The 16,920-nt window shown below is 48.3% G+C and overlaps 1 protein-coding gene across 1 annotated transcript; it reads right to left on the reverse strand.

The window, feature by feature from the left end:
- Positions 1–2,714: 2,714 nt before the first annotated feature.
- On the reverse strand, positions 2,715–15,311 carry LOC136767474 (maestro heat-like repeat-containing protein family member 7). Its single transcript, XM_066721268.1, has 22 exons — positions 15,224–15,311; positions 14,622–14,655; positions 14,371–14,483; positions 13,787–13,912; positions 13,486–13,648; positions 13,213–13,344; positions 12,907–13,064; positions 12,601–12,750; positions 12,263–12,367; positions 12,084–12,156; positions 11,704–11,817; positions 10,639–10,751; positions 10,408–10,547; positions 10,159–10,291; positions 9,804–9,976; positions 6,914–7,051; positions 6,523–6,808; positions 6,207–6,398; positions 5,951–6,100; positions 5,660–5,791; positions 5,379–5,481; positions 2,715–5,178 (listed from the first exon to the last, which is right to left on the reverse strand). The coding sequence occupies exons 3-22, from the start codon at positions 14,455–14,457 to the stop codon at positions 4,898–4,900; spliced, it is 2,949 nt and encodes a 982-aa protein (XP_066577365.1). The 5' UTR covers positions 14,458–14,483; positions 14,622–14,655; positions 15,224–15,311; the 3' UTR covers positions 2,715–4,897.
- Between the last annotated feature and the right edge of the window lie 1,609 nt (positions 15,312–16,920).

The following is a 16,920-nucleotide window of genomic DNA, read 5'->3' on the forward strand; positions in this document are numbered from 1 at the left end:
TCTATGTTTGGGAAATTGAAATCCCCCATTATAACAGCCACATCCTTGCTACATGCAGTCCTGATTACACTGTACAATGCAGCATCTTTCTGAATATCTGAGTTGGGTGGTCTGTAACACTCCTACCGCTAATCCTCCAGATCTCTTGTTCAAATGTTTCACCCACAAAGATTTAATTTGAGTTCTTCTGCCTCAATGTCATTTCTGACATATAATGCTACCCCACCCCCTCTTCAATTTTGCCTGTCTCTCCTAAACTGTGTGTATCCCTTCAACTTGTATTCATCCCCATCATTTTCTGTAAGCCATGTTTCTGTCACTCCTACAACATCATAGTCATCCGCCAGCACTGTGGCTTCTAGGTCTAACATCTTGTTCCTTATACTCCTGGCATTGAGGTACAAACATTTCAGGACTTTAATACCAGCAGTCTCCCTTGATTTTCTTTCCTCAGTGGAACATCTCCCATTGTCAGAGCTCCCTGCCCCCTGGTCCCTAGTTTTTCAATGACTCTGCACATACGTTCTCCCAATGCATCAGCCCCCCTTCTGTTTAGATGTAGACCGTTATTGTGTTGTTTTGTTTACCTCTGTTAATAAAAATTGCATAAAAACAGAAAAAGAGCAGAACAGTGGCCTGACTTCCTGTGAGAGAGGATCTCACCCCAGTTGGCCACCAATCACGGGCCTGTGTGTCTGAAGGGAGGGGGTGTCAGCGCATCATGCTAAAACACAGAGGTTCAAAGCACTTCTCAGCTGAAGCAGTTTGCTGATTTCAATCCACACAATGTTTTTTTTAAATTGTAAACTGCTTTACTTTAATATCACACCAAGACCCTTGCTCTTCTCAGTCCCAGATAACCCACAATCTCCAGTTTACAAGGCAGGTGTTTCGACCCATTAAGCAACAGCAGCATAAAAGAGTTTCACACAAGAATACACAGTCCGGGTCTTCGCCCATCATAGACCAGCAGGTAAACAGCGTTAATGGTGATTTAATTGAATGATCAATAGAGCTGATTGGTAGAAAAGTCAACTGTCCCATCCCCCTGGGTCTTGCTGAGCTCGTTATGACCAGGTCATAGGAAAGGACGATTGCCGAGAAGTGGAGAAATGGGCAAGTGCATTCTCTCAAGACCATAGATGGGCAGACTGGAACACATCTTTTATTTATTGCTATCCCTATTACAGGGAGCTTCATGGCTTCTCCATTGGCAAGCCTCCCATTGTGGTTTAGGGTTATTCTATATTTGCATCCATTTTACTTCCATTGCTCCCCTGTATCCCCCTGACATTTCATTAAACATTGATTGATGTACCGGTTGTTCCTCTTGGCACTGGGAGAGTAGGCAAATGAAGGAACCTAATCTGAAGGTGGTGCCTTCAGTGGTGTAGTATGGCAACAAGAATCAAACCTCTTTAAACCCCACGCCTTTACTACACCTCCTGTTAATCGCACTTTCGCACGGCTCACTCCACTGACACTTTCCCCTGTCCCACTCCTCCTCGATCTCACTTTTGATCACTAACTTTCACCGACTGGAATTCTCTGAAGAAAGCAAACCAAGAAAAATGCTTGACAAGTCATTACAGTGTGAACAGATTTTATTGACACTAGTCTCTGTGGACAAAGCCCTAATCAGGACAGACATTGCAACACAATCAGGGAGGGGAGAGGAAATTGTTGATTTAAAAAACGTTCCAGCTAAAGTGAAAAAGGACAGGAATTTGCTACAGACAGGCACCATGGCATCAGACTCCGAATGCCTGCTTTGTTGCCCACTGGGAATGTGAGGGGACTTTGGTAAAGACAATACAGTATACAGCACTAGCAGTGGGCCCAGCAATACCAGTCAGAGTCCCTCTTCCTTCTTTAGATAAAATTAATTCCTTATCTTAAAGCTGTGCAAAACGCGGCGTAATCTCCTGTCCCTCTCACTGGGTATCCTGTACAACTGTGCATATTGAACAGACGCCTCGGACACGGACACACACACACACACAGGAGATGTCAGAAGTTTCACAACTCTGGTAACAAAGGCCCAGACACACAGGTCCCATTACCGCTCACTGGGAAAGTGTGAGGGAGACGATGAAGTCATGACTGTATAATCGGTGACAGGAAAGACGTGCGTCGGACTCACCATAGGGTCCCTGGTCACCTGCAACACGCCAGGAACACACCAGAGAACACGGGGGGAGAGGATCGGACTGTTTGAAAGAGTGAACAGGCGAGCGTTTGAGGGAGCGAGCGTGTCAGTGCGTCAGTGCGCAGTGTCTCAGTGTGCTGCGGTCAGCGCGTTGAGGAGTCAGTGCGTTGTATTCCAGTGCAATATGGCATTGATAACTATGGGAACACAGCCACAATGGAGACCAGTAACAATGTAATTGTGCCCAACAATGACTTTATGTTAGCTGAACTGAAATGGCACAACTATGAAGCAAACTGATCCCACAAGGATCCCACAGGTGGGGGCCGTTTGCAGAAGGGCAGTAGCTGGGCGCAGCTCTCGTTCAGACGGGTTTTGCCAGTGAAGCTCGCCTGTCTGCGCCAATAACAGAAGAACCCGGAAACACAAGCTGTGGGGCCACCTGCTCCGATAGGAATGGACAAGGTCAAAGGTCAAATGCATTAGTAGTGCGTTAATGTAGTGCATTTTGTAAACGCATCAGACAAATCAAACTACCAAACAATCAAAACAATAACAAATCAAGTGCATTTAAAATCATCTTTTTATTTCAAAATACAACAGCTGAAAAGAATAAACGCACTTGGCCCAAAGCATCACAAGATTAGTCGCGTCTTCTCTCGAGAACACACACCCGGCGCTGCTGTCTGCCATCGTACTGACTGAGCCGCGTTCAGCCCCCCAGACTCCAGCGCGCGCTCTTGCCCTTTCAGCAACGGCTGCTTTACCCCCAGACTGTGTGCCGGGCGTCAATAAAGGCTGTCACAGCCCCTCTATTGAAACAAGACAGTCAGCCCCACCTATTAACATCGGGACTTCCGTCTTACCCGAAGCAGTGCATTATGGGAGTCGCACAGAGTTCCTGTGGCGCTTTTCTCCCCATCTCTGTCATGGCAAACCTGCCTCATTTCATATTCAAAGCTTTCTTTTTAAAAAACAATTGCATTTTTAACAGGATGCACCTGGATTGTATTAGACACTTCTTAACACATACGAGTTATTATTTAACCAGCAGTGTTTTCACCCGGCCTGACGAGCGCTGTATCAGCGAAGTGCTCTCTCTAGTAGCCGGTCATGAATATCCATGAGCACATCAAGCCTGAGGCCTGGTTTGGTTGTTATAGACGGGTGACAGATCGGCGGCAATTCAAAACATACGAGAGCCTGTGGGTAATTATTATTATTTATATATTAGAAAATCAGTAATACTAATGTCTCGGAAATGTTCGGTATTTTTTGTATTATATATGAAGTAAAATGTACAGAATATCATCCAGCGGAAAATGGAGAAGAGATTCTTATTGGTTGTGTTGCCACAATTAAATACCGAACACCTTCATGGCATCAGAATTACGACTTCTACTACTACTGACAGTAATAATAATGATCCACACGCTGACTATTCGTTTTGAATCGCCGCCAATCCGTCACTTGTCTCCGATAACAAACCCCGCCTCCTAGATCGAGGATCTGCCTCAGCAGTCTTGTGCTCATGAATATTCATGACCGGCGAATAGAGACAGCACTTCGGCCATAAAGCGCTCGTCAGGACAGGTGAACACACTGCTGGTTAGATAATAACTTGCATGTCTTCAGAAGGGGCGTCTCTAATACAAGCCAGGTGCATCATGTATAAAAATGCAAGTGTTTTATAAAAAGAAATCATTGAATATTAAAGAGGCTGGTTTTCCATTGCATAGAAGAAAAGCCTCACCGGAACTCTGTGTGACTCCCATAATGCATTGCAGCTCAAAGACAGAAGAAAAGGGGGAGCTGACCATCTCGTTTAAATAGAGGACCTTCAGCTGTGTTGTTGCCCACTCTGAGCCAGACCCCCCTGTTTGAATCCAGGTCTCTGTGTCTCTGTTTCCTGGTCTGTCTCTGTGCGTCTCAGTATATAGTGTGTCTATATAGTGCGTCTCAGTATACAGTGTGTCTATATAGCGCGTCTCAGTATATAGTGCGTCTGTATAGTGCGTCTCAGTATACAGTGCATCTATATAGTGCGTCTCAGTATATAGTGTCTATATAGTGCGTCTCAGTATATAGTGCATCTATATAGTGCGTCTCAGTATACAGTGCATCTATATAGTGTGTCTCAGTATATAGTGCATCTATATAGTGCGTCTCAGTATACAGTGCATCTATATAGTGCGTCTCAGTATACAGAGCATCTATATAGTGCGTCTCAGTATATAGTGCATCTATATAGTGCGTCTCAGTATACAGTGCATCTATATAGTGCGTCTCAGTATACAGAGCATCTATATAGTGCGTCTCAGTACACAGAGTATCTATATAGTGCGTCTCAGTACACAGAGTATCTATATAGTTCGTCTCAGTATACAGTGCATCTATATAGTGTGTCTCAGTATATAGTGCATCTATATAGTGCGTCTCAGTATACAGTGCATCTATATAGTGCGTCTCAGTATACAGAGCATCTATATAGTGCGTCTCAGTATATAGTGCATCTATATAGTGCGTCTCAGTATACAGTGCATCTATATAGTGCGTCTCAGTATACAGAGCATCTATATAGTGCGTCTCAGTACACAGAGTATCTATATAGTGCGTCTCAGTACACAGAGTATCTATATAGTTCGTCTCAGTATATAGTGTGTCTATATAGTGCGTCTATATAGTGCGTCTCAGAATATAGTGTGTCTATATAGTGCGTCTATATAGTGCGTCTCAGTATTGTGTCCCTCATGGCACCTCATTAGCGAGCGGGGGCTCAGGCACACAGTCATTCATCTCAGACGGCAGAGTGCGACCTAATCTCCTCCCGTCTCCTTGTGTGCTGAAGAGCCTCTTCCACACGGGCTGCGTCGCTGCGCTCTGGCACTGGGAGGCGGAGCAGTTCTCCAGGGCCTGGGCAGTGCAGCTCTTAGCCAGGGCGTCGCTCTCCTCCTGCTTGGCCCGCGTCAGAGCACGGACCACCTCCTGCCACTGTCGGCGTCCCAGGAGGTTCTTATTAATCAGGGACTCTGTGGACAAGAGAGAGCAACACCGAGTCACAACTCAACACAGAGGTCTAGAGCAGCAAGACAATGTCACCCTGGCTGCCATCAGATCCACAGAAACATTTCAGCTCCACGGGTTCCTCAGTGGCGTTACAGAATCGATACCAATCGCCTGTGCGCTCCATCATGGGCCCACATCCTCCCCCGGCGTCTCATCTCCTCACCTGTGAATACGGCGGCGTTGGCTCTGACTGCAGGAGAGCGGCTGTTCAAACAGTCCAGGACGCAGCTGAAGGCCCCGCCCAGCGCCTCGGGGAAATCAGATGCCTGGAAAAGACAAGGAGTCAGATTCGGGGACTCTCAGCAGACCTGTAACTCAAGAGCCACAAACATCTCTGTGCATCTCTGTCCTTCATACACAACGTCACACGTGTGTGCCTCGGCCCTGCGTGTTGCAGGAGCCAAACTCATGTGAGACAATGGGATTGGCTGAACTGGTCCTCACCAAGAACGCGGCCAGGTCCTCCAGAAAGCCGTCTACGAACAGCGCCCCTCTGTCCTGGTTCCTGGAGATCAGCGTCCTGACAATGTTCAGATCTAGAACCCAGATGCTGTTGTTCAGGGTCCAGAGGCAGGCCTGCACAAACACACGAGCTGAGACTCAACACTGGGCACTGATGCCAGGACACAGCGGCACAATCCGACAGCAGGACGTCTGTAACTCTTCTGATATTCTTAAAAGCCCCTGCAGCCCCTCCTGGGTTTGCTGCCCGGGTGGTGTCTGATCTGCTCTTACCTGGGTCACCTCAGGGTTGGGGTCTCGCAGGTGAAGCGCCAGCTGCACCAGGGCCACCTGCAGTTCACGTTTGAGGTGGGCTGTCACTGCCGGGCACCTGCACAGGTTCCCCAGCACGGTGGCGCAGGCACAGTGCAGCTCTGCATCATCCTGAAAACAAGCAGAGAAGGTCAGGCACAGAGTGGCGACAGCACAGCCTGTGAAACACTGAGCACGACAGCCTGCACGGACACCGCAGCCTTAAACAGCGACTCACTTTTTCCCAGAGCGCAGTGATCCTTCGCAGGACATCTGCAGCGACATCCCGGCTGACGCTGTGCCGTCTCAGGTGGGGCAGAACGTGTGAGAGGGCGGACAGAGCTGCCAGGACCGCCTGCCTGTCCGCCATGTCCGTGTCCTGCAGGCCAGAGCGGAGGATGGCGAGCAGCTCCCGGCCGTGTTCTGTCACCTGCACACAGAGTGGTGGCTTTGGAATTGAAACATGCATCTCTCTCTTCACTGTTTAACACACAGACAGAGCGGCTTCATCCCCACGTCCCCGTCCGCACTGGGCATCCAGCACAAGTCCTTACCTGGGCAGCTGTGGATCTCTCTATGCCTTGGAAAAGCAGCAGCCTGACGCGCACACAGGGGTCCTGGGCTCGGCGCTTCAAACTCTTCAGTAGTGGCTTCTCCGAGCCGCCCAGCAGCTGCAAGACAGCAGAGCGAGGCGCAGTGAGAGCAGCCCTCAGCCACATACTCACCTCGGAGAAGAAGGCAGTGGCCGTCACTCTGTGCTGCTCCCGGTCAGAGCTCAGGGAAGGGACGAGGACCTCCATGATGCCAGGGAGCTGCGGGCCGGCGTGCTCAACCATGGCCCTGGAGGATAAAGGGACAGCCGTAATGAGACAATAGATAACCGATCTCGGGAACGGAGTAGACAAAGGGAAGCCCCGAATGACAGGCTGGTTTGGAGACCCGTACCTGGCCAGGAGACGGACGCCCTCGGGGTGGCTGTCAGGGCTCTGCAGTTTCGCCCAGGCCGCCTCCTGCTTTAGCTGATCGGTCGCCTTCCTCAGCTTGGCCCGGGCCAGAAGGGCCTTCAGTGCCAGTACGATCTCTCTGTGGAGAGAGGAGAGGACAGTGCTGTAGACAGGGAATAAAATTAACACCCGCCAAATGTGGGTAGATTTAGCCCGTGGCGGGTAAATGTCAATTTTACCAGCCACTTTGGCGGGCTGCCAACAAGTGTACGGGGACTCAACTTTTAGTCGGCATGTTTCAAATGCCAGGAGAACGCTGCCTGCACGAATGCATAGACCAACTGTAAAGTTTGGAGGAGGAATAATGGTCTCAGGGCTCGGCCCCTTTGTCCCACTGAAGGGAAATCGTAACGCTACAGCCTACAGTGACATTCTGGGTGAATTTGCACCTCCAAATTTGTGGCAACAGTTTGGGGAAGCCCTTTCCTGTTTCAGCATGACAAGCCGTGCACAAAGTGAGGTCCTGACAGAAATAGTTTGTCGAGATTGGTGTGGAAGAACTTGAGTGACCTGCACAGAGCCCCGACCTCAACCCCATCCCACCTTTGGGATGAATGGAAAAGCCGACTGTGAGCCAGGCCTGATCGCCCAACATCGGCGCCCGACCTCACTAATGCTCTTGTGTCTGAAATCCCCTCAACAATGTTCCAGCATCTAGTGGAAAGTCTTCCCAGAAGAGTGGAGGCAGTTATTGCATCAAAGGGGGGACCAACTCCATATTCATGCCCATGATTTTGGAATGAGATGTCTGAGGAGCATGTCCACATACTTTTGTGGTTGACATTTCGCATCCCCCCCTCCCCCCCACCAGGGGTCCAGTATTTTCGTATCTTAAAAGTGGCAAACAAGGTGCAGGGGGCATGACTCTGCATGTGACCTTAACTCCCTGGCAACCAACTTCTGGACAAACTAGTCAGGACATTTCAGATAACAGACGGCTATAAAATGAGGTTAATTTAGGCAGATGAAGAATTTGCTTGGAATAAAATAATTAAAACTTTACAGTTAAAATGGACTTTACTTCTTTTGCATGAGGTTTATGAGAGATGCCCTGAGATTATAGCATCACTTCTAGAAAGTGACAGGTGTAAGAAAGTGAAGGTGTCATATAATTACAATTAATAAAAAATAATGTATTATGTACCAATAGCTGGAGTGAGAACTGATCTTATTTTATAACCCCCAATACACAACAATACCTATGAAGTTATACATGTTGTTAATTTAAGAAAAGTGGACTTAATATCTGGGTAATGGAAGGGGGAAGAGTGGAGCAGCTCCGTGACCTCAGCTCCGGCTCCAGAGCGCTCCGATGAGCTCCACACCGGAGCCGGCACACGGCCAACCCTAGTGTATGTATTAATTCTGTATTCGCTGGAACTCAAACGCACAGTTATGTTTCTGAGCGCAGAGCAGCAGTCTGAGTGTGTGCTTTGGAGAGTGAAAGTCAATCGTTTAGTCAAGTACATTGTATAAATTAGCTGGATAGGTCTTATACATTTTGTATTTCGCTGTTGTGACCGGAACACATTGCCACAAGGACGCTAACGTTAAGGCATTTTCATCGCAGCTCACATTGCTAAACTGAATGCAACTGAATGAAAATGTATAAAAAATGAAAAAGAAAAACATATTGGTCGGTTAATTACAGCTGTAATTGCAAAATATTCCCTTATAAAACAAATAGTCACAACCTTTATAGTTAATTTGAATTTGTGACAAATGAACTAAAAGTTGTGCTAATGTCGGGACAACACGAGTCTGACACGAGGTGTGTGAGAGTTGACAGGTCTGCTGTTCTTATGCCATTTCCATACGTCTTCTAATAATGTATTTTTACGTAGATATTTATTTAACAAAATTATTGTGTTAGAAAAGTATTCATCAATTGCATCAATTACACCATATACATTTCTGCTGAAATGATTTGCGATAGAGACATGCATTTTTTCCTGCGTAGTGGAGATTCTGCTGAAGAGAAACGTGCGGTTTGTTTACATCGCGTCTCTGCTGGCGTGCATCGTATTGACCAATGGAAAGGACGTCACTGTCTGTCTTCATTCCTATATATATATATATATATATATATATATATACCACAGACCGTGACTCTATGAATATCTAGCCAATCCAATGAAATCCTTTTAATGACGTGCAGAAACCCAGAGAAGGGAGAAGCACTGAAGAAGAAGAGGAGTATGAAGAGCAATAATGTGTCATTAACACCCCTTCTCATGTGTTGGTGTGTTTATACAGATCCCCAGCAGCTGCCGTGTTATTGCATGTGATTGATTCATTTGAAAACGATGCTCCCGCACAGTCTCTACTAGCAAGTGTTATCACTCAACAGAATGCAATCAAGACCTTATAACACTTGCAAGTAGAAACTGTGTGGGAGCATGTTTTCTATCCAGATCCTTTTCCTCATACACACCTGTCTAGTCTATACAGGTGTGCAGTTAGCTTCTGTTATGGTGATTGATGAATTACCTGAATAAATACCACGTTTTAACATGTTCACTACACATTTACGCACCCTCATGCATTTCTGGTGATGTTTGCCTTTGGCTGGTAAAAATACCAAGTGGCTGGTAAGTGTTTTCCTTCTACCAGACACAGTGGCTAGTGGCCAAAAAAGTTAATTTTATCCAGTGTCTGCAGAGCACCAACACTCAGCAGAATCAAGTGCGTCTCTCACTGTGGCCCTCCTGGCCACTCAGGTCACTCACACACAGACCAGCGAGGTACTGACGGCTCCATCAGGGACCACACTGTGAACAGACACCCTGTGGGTCTGCCCAGCGAGACGGCACTCAGTACGACCTGCTCACCTGGATATACTTGGTTCTCTTGGCGTGTCCTGGCTGGGGGTGCCGGCCTCCTGTGGGATCTCCTCTCTGCAGTCCGTGTGGAGAAGCAGGGCCCCAAACAGCCGGGGAAAGACCCTCTGAAAGGCCCCCGTCCTCCCTGCGACGGCCAGCAGTTCTTGCATGGCAGTGGTCACCTGACACCGGGAGAGACACACAGGGTCACAGTCAGAGAAAAGGCACCCCATTCAGAGCCCCTCTGTACTGCTTTCTGGAGAGTCAGTAGATCACGGACAGGTCAGTGGAAACATCAGTGAATGAAAAGTCCTGCGATGTTCCCGGCCTGGTTTACACAGTGAGTAAGTGTCTGGGGACTCACAGCGAGGGTCCGGCGCGCAGCGGACACACAGTCCTCAGCCGGGTCCCTGGGCAGCTTCCTCATGAGGAAAGCCAGCAGCCTGCGGGACATCTTGCTTTCAGATCCCAAGGCCCTCCACAGCACACGGTTGGAGCTGTGGGAGACAGAGACACAGTGAGACAGAGGCACACGGGAGCTCCTTGACGTGACACACGAGCCAATCAGCACTGCAGACAGTCACTGTGAGAGAGGCGCTTCTGTGGGGCTCACCGGTCCAGCGGCAGGGCTTCGTTCAGCAGCGCCTTGGTGAGCTCCTCCGGGCACTGGGACACGATGTGGGCGACCACTCTCAGCTGCCGGTCAGTCAGGTGGGGCAGGCAGGGCTGCACAGCGTGCAGGATCTCAGGGACCTGGAGGACAGAGGAGACATGCACTCAGTCTGCCGCCCAGCGCAGCGAGAGGAAACACAGCGGGCGTGAGAGACTCCAAACTGGCCCTCACCTGCTCTTTCAGCTGGGCTCGTATCGCCTCCAGGATCTTGCAGAAGATGGTGCTGGAGGGGCCATAGAAGGAGGGCTTACCGGGCCCCCGTGGCGCCAAGGAATCGGCCTTCCCTGTAACGGATTCGGCAGAATCAGGTTTGGTAATCGGAAAACAACACCACATGGCAGGTTCTCTCGGTATCCGTGGCTGATGTAATCGGAATGCGCCGGGTCGGCAGACGTCACTGTGGGTTTTGTTAATATTTTACTTAAGCGGTTATGAAGGCCAATTCAATTTAAAAAGTATTAGATTCAAGTGCCGGAGCGTCAGAAATGTCCAAAGCACTTAGTCTGGGTACAAGACACACCGGGCTGCTCTGGTGATTCAGTGTGGTGATTCTCCCAATTCAGTGCAGTTTCATAAAGCTCCCAGTTAAGGTAGTATAATTATGAATTACTGCATTAGAAAACAAAATATTCGTTATAACAACGGCAGGCAATAGAGGCTCATTGATGAAAATAAATGCTTTGGAAAAGTTGTTTTGAATTTCTACCCGTTTTTAAATAAGTAAACGGAATATATACCAAAATATTTATAGATTTGACAAACTGAACGAGCCGTCTATAGTGTATTTGAAGTCTTCTGCTCATAATTATGCAAGTCTGTTTATTCTGTCTCCCCGATTATAATTGATATTTCTAATCCGATAGTTGCCATAGTTTATTATTTATGTCTGAGCAGATGACCTTACAACGATTTACAACTGTAAACACAATATACACAAAGAATTACAAGACAATAAGAAAGTATGAAACAATACATCAAAGTATACAATAAGTTTAGTGCTAGTCAGAGCAAGTATCAGAGACAATTACAACAACTACAGTACAAGCAACAGCAACACGACACCATGGCATTCGATTTCCTCACAATAACACGCTATATTACAACGCATGCGTCGTTAAACCGCGTGACCGAGGCCTTGTCTATTAAAATGCTTGTCACGAGTTTCGATGACAGCAGGAGGTCAGACAGCAGAGAGCGCTGTAGCGCAGCAGGACAGGACGGGGGAGAGGACGGTACCTGCGGCGCGAAGGAGGTGGGCCAGCATTGCCGCGGACCCGGCCCGGCCCGGCTCACTGCTGCTCTTCAGCTGCCCAACGATGAATTTGGCCACCTTCTTTGGGAAGGCGTTGGCTGTAGGACAAAGGCAGGCAGAGCAGTGAGGTCACAACACAGGCCAGCGCACTCTCTCCTGGGACCACAGAGAGAGATGCCCACGAAAGCCTTCATTGCATCAACAGTGGCTCCCAACCCACCCTGCTGAGCTCTCAATTACTTAATTGAACCCTTAACTGAACTAATAATTTCCTAAATCAGAGCCTTTCAATTATTTGAAACAGTAGGGGGTTTAAATTAAGTATATAGTTGGATACTAGAACTTATTAAAGACTGAGACGTACCCAGCAGCGTTAGTGATGACAGGACCGCGTTGTCCTCGTCCACGGGCGGCCGTGTCTCCTGACGGGCGCAGATCTGAAGGAGAAAGACACGGTCACTGCGTACCGAGGGGGAAGCGTCGCTCGGCTGCACGGTAGCCTTGTGTCGGTACGTCTCGGCTGCTCCGCAGAGCGGGACCTACCTCTTGGTGCAGCGCGCGCAGCAGGCTGTCCACGGAGGAGTAGATGGCCACGTGGTACACAGTGAAGCCCGGCTCCAAGGCTGCCAGCAGAATTTGCTGCACGTTCTGAATAAGAAAAGTAATAATAATAATAAAGAAACACAGCCGCTGACTCACACTGCACTGTGGGCCGGTTCACAGACCTGGAATCCGGCTGAGCTGTTAACATGGACTCCAAAACAATAAACCAAACCAACCCCAACCCTGATCCTGATGTTAAACATAAAATCAAGCCCTTAATCTGGAGCCGGTCTGATCTCACCCACCCCTGTTACCCCAGACAGCAGAGAAAGTCCTACCTGGCCCAGGGCTTCACCGTTGGAGCTGTGCTTGTACACCTCCACTGAAGCGGCGACCAGCTGGGTCACATTGGCCTGCAGAGTCTCAGGGCTCAGCAGGGGCGACATGGCAGCCAAGGCACCGACGAGCGTCTCCTGAAGCCTCAGTGACTACACAGACAGAAGGACATAGGAGCACATACAGGAGTCACAGCGCAGAACAAGTGACTAGATGACTCTAAACATTCTCATGTGTGGAGCTGGATATTTTGCCAGTCCATATTTAACAACCACCCCCTCCTCCGGACATTTCCCACTGGCCCGTACCTGCAGGTTCCTGCCCTCCAGCACCAGCCAGCCCTTCAAAATGGTTTTGAAGGCGGAGTCAATGACTGGAGCGAAGTCCTGCTTCTTCACTGTGGGGTCAGCGCTCCCTCCGGGGCCAGAAACATACTCCTGGAGGCTGGTGCAGGCGCTGGTGAGCACTGGGAGACAAAAAACAGACGCTGGGGTCACTCTCCACTAGACACACGATTCACAGCTCAGCTCCGCTGAACTAAACCGTAAACAAAAAGAAGAACAAGGGCGCCCTTTGGGGATCTGTCATTGCAGGAGTCAGCCACCCTCACTCACCTGAGCACAGAGCCATCTGCAGCTGAGCCCTGGAGTGGGCTTCCACTGAGTGCATCTCCACTGTTTTGGCAGCGTCCAGCTTGGGCAGCAGACCGGTGAGGGTCTTCTCAAGATGGGGCATCGTGCCGGACCCTGCAAACACAGACAACAGATGGTTAGGGTCGAAAACAGGGCACATCTCAGTTCCCTTACAGCGCACAGATGCTGTCCCAGCATGGGGTGAAACCCCTTTGACAAAGTGGCTTCAGGAATGGAAGGAGCAGGCAGACTCACCGTTGGCTCGTAACAGATGTGCCAGAGTGTTCAGCCACATGGTCTCTGGCTGTACATCTTCATCGATGACACAATCCATGGTCTGCAGGACCTCCCCCGGAAACCCACATCCCACGGCCACCAGGACGTCACTGGCTGCCTGCTTCGTGTCGAGAGGCATGTTCTGGGTCAGGGGAAGACGAGAGGAGGGGCGTGAGTCTGAGAAGGCTTTCTGGGGACAGCAGTGTTCCTGGCACATCTCTGAGTGAGAAGAATCTTTATACAAAAAACAGGAAGAGCCTGACAGGAGCAAGTGGCTCACCGCATCGCTGCCCATCAGTCTAGCAGCCACAGCAATGACCTTCCTGGCTGTGGAGGAGCTGATGTCTTCGATCTGGCTGCGCAGAACTTTCTCCACGGCCTGCAGGACGAGGGTCGGATGGGCCAGCTGAGCAGAGGAAGACAGGAGGAAGAGCTTAGGAGGGATGTGACACAGCACAACTCAGAAGAACTGTTACAATATTGACAAATCAATGTCAATGTCTCTTCTCTGCATAACAGACACCATGTTATATCTTGAACCCTTTGTGCACAAGGACACTGAAAGCTGTACAGATTTCCAAAAATCTGGATTTTGTCAAACAGAAAAATGTGCATCACATAGTAACCTCAACAACAAACTACTCATATAGACACTCATACTTCAGCTGGTTCTTAAAAGGAACTGAATAAAGAAAGAAGATAATTACTATACATTCAAATATACAATCACACAATACACACATTTTAGAAGCAATTCCAGAACAAAACCTGGAAGAAACAACTCCGAAGAAAAGCCACACAGTTAAGCACTCTGTCGGGAGACGAAACGGACGGTCTTGGCATCAACAGACGCTCAATTCTCACCTTGAGGTATTCCAGACACTTCAGGCAAAAGGTGTTTGGGGCCATCATTTGAGAGAGAGACGCTAAGGTTTCCTGGATGTCCTCCATTATCACCTGCCAGGGATCAACCGTCTCTACAATATCAACACAAATCACAGTTAAATCAGCCAGGATCAAGTCCAGCTCATCCTTACAGCAGTGGTTCCCAACGGATTGTATGATTAATTGTTATTACATATAGTCAGTAAAAAGTCCTCCAAACAGACACTCACCCAAACCCTCAGACTCGTCCACTGTGTCGTCACACTAAAAGACAACAGGAATTCTGGGTTACATTTCATTCCACTTTACTGATTGTATTATTTTGTGTGAATAAACGCTGACCATCAAGTCAAACCATTATGAAGTGTAGTTTTAAACAATAATGTCCGTATTAAAACTAAAACAAGGCAGTGTAATATAGTTTAGTCCGGGCAATTCAAGTATGAATCCCAACCCCAAAGACATTTTCCATTGGCAGGTAAGATATGCATGCATATTCACCAGTTTAAACTTTAAACGTATTAAGCAAGCAGTTACAATAGGTATCCTTCTCGTATAGCACACGTGTTGGTTCACTTGATTCGCTATGTCTCCTGTGCAATTGTTTATCTAAAATATACACGATCATCATGTGTTATTATTGCAATGATTATGAGACGAGCCTCATGAGTAAAATACACACGGAATCAAACGCCTCCCAATCAAAGTATCTGCTTGTGTAGTAGCCTGTATTACATGAAACGGGTGTTTAATATGATTGCTGGGTGACTACTGCCGACTAGGACTAACATCTAGACAAGGCAGAGTCTTGCAGTGACAGTCAGACACTCACGTCTGTTTCGCCGCCATCTTCCACCGACGTCTGAATCTCTAATGGCGCCGAGCGGCGCGGACTGACGGCACAGCGCGCCTGCGCATTGTGACGCGTCACCGCGGCAACCGCGCCCGAGCGCCCTCAGCGCACGCGACGGGCGCAGCTGCGCAGGCGCGCTGTTCCGTGATGTCCCGGATGTGCGGCGCGGCTTGTTGAATATATGAATTATGAATGTTGAAATTAAGAGACGTGGCAACAAAATGATCTGATCTCAGCTCCTGCTGATACAACTAAACCATTCTATATTATTTACTACAGTTCATAGTATTGTATTATTATCTACTGCAGTGGTGATGTATTGTATTGTGTGGATAACTACAGTATTCTGCAGATACTACACACACTGCAGTGCGCTGTGCTATATTAGAGCACCTTCTGAGGTAGGAAAGCACTGCAGTACTACATCCAACACAGACATTACTGCTCCTGCTTCATAGCCATGCAGGTGTCAGTAACTGACAAAACACAGACAGCAACACAGGAGAAACGCCGACTGTATTGACAGACACAGTAACTCCTGTATAGTAGACACAAACTGCCTGACAATCCCATACAGACACACAGGCTACTGTGAACAGGGCTGTGTTCATAAGCCGTTGCTTCAGCTCGACAGATCCACTCCAGTATTTCTCATAGCTGTTGCACTGCAGAATTGGATACAGGTTTACCCTCTTATTTCCTCCTCGGTTTATAGGACTAGATCTGTTACCAGCTGATTTTGAGTGAGATTCCTGTCCACCATCTTGGATGCTCATAAGAAGATGAGAGTACGCAGTGGCAGGCAGGCAACACAGGTGAGATTCACAAAGTACATTCATACTTAACTGGCTTCATATAGACACTGGATGTTTTCCCTCCCAATGCAGCTTAAATGTTATCTGAAATGTCCTGACTTTCGATTGACCGAAAGGGAGTTAAGGTCACATGCTGGCATCATGGGCCCCCTGCACCTGGATTGCCACCCTTGAGGAGCTATGAAGATACCGGATGCCTGGGGGAGTGCTGGCAAATCCAGAACGTCAACTGGGGCGATATTTTCCAAACTGACCAGACGGGGTCAAAGTACATCAAAATACCAGACAGTGCAGTAACATTTTGAGCAGGATCTCTTGCTCTCGCTCTCTTTCCATCATTGTGTCTCTGTGTCTATCAGTCAGTCCGAATGCCTGCTTGTCCCTCCCATTCGCTCTCTCTCTCTCCGCCTCTCCAGCAGTTCTGTCAATAGATATTTATGTTCTCCTCTCTTCTCGAAAAAGAGAGAGAGGTAGAGAAGAAAAGATGAGGGAGCAGAGAGGCTGCTCGTAAACTGAAGTTTTTTTTCATTACTTTTCTTTCTCCAAACATTCGAGCAATTAACAACGGTCCTTCAATCAGAAAATGGCACTGCGAAGAGAGGGGGGGGGCAGAGCGGAAGAGAGAGAGGGGAGAGGGTGGAGGAAGAGAAGGAGGGAGAGAGAGAGAAGGGGGTGGAGGAAGAGAGGGGTGTCCACATACCTTTGACCATGTAGTGTCATCTCCTAATGAGTTCATCTTAATCAAATTCTTCTTCTACCTAAATTCATTTTACAGTCATATGTGGGGGGGGTTCTTGTGTACTGTGGGGCACTGATTCTTTGAATATAGCTGTGGGAAACCCTGAACCATTGTGGATGGGC

This window comes from Amia ocellicauda, chromosome 14, assembly GCF_036373705.1.
Source record: "Amia ocellicauda isolate fAmiCal2 chromosome 14, fAmiCal2.hap1, whole genome shotgun sequence".
Taxonomy (NCBI): domain Eukaryota; kingdom Metazoa; phylum Chordata; class Actinopteri; order Amiiformes; family Amiidae; genus Amia; species Amia ocellicauda.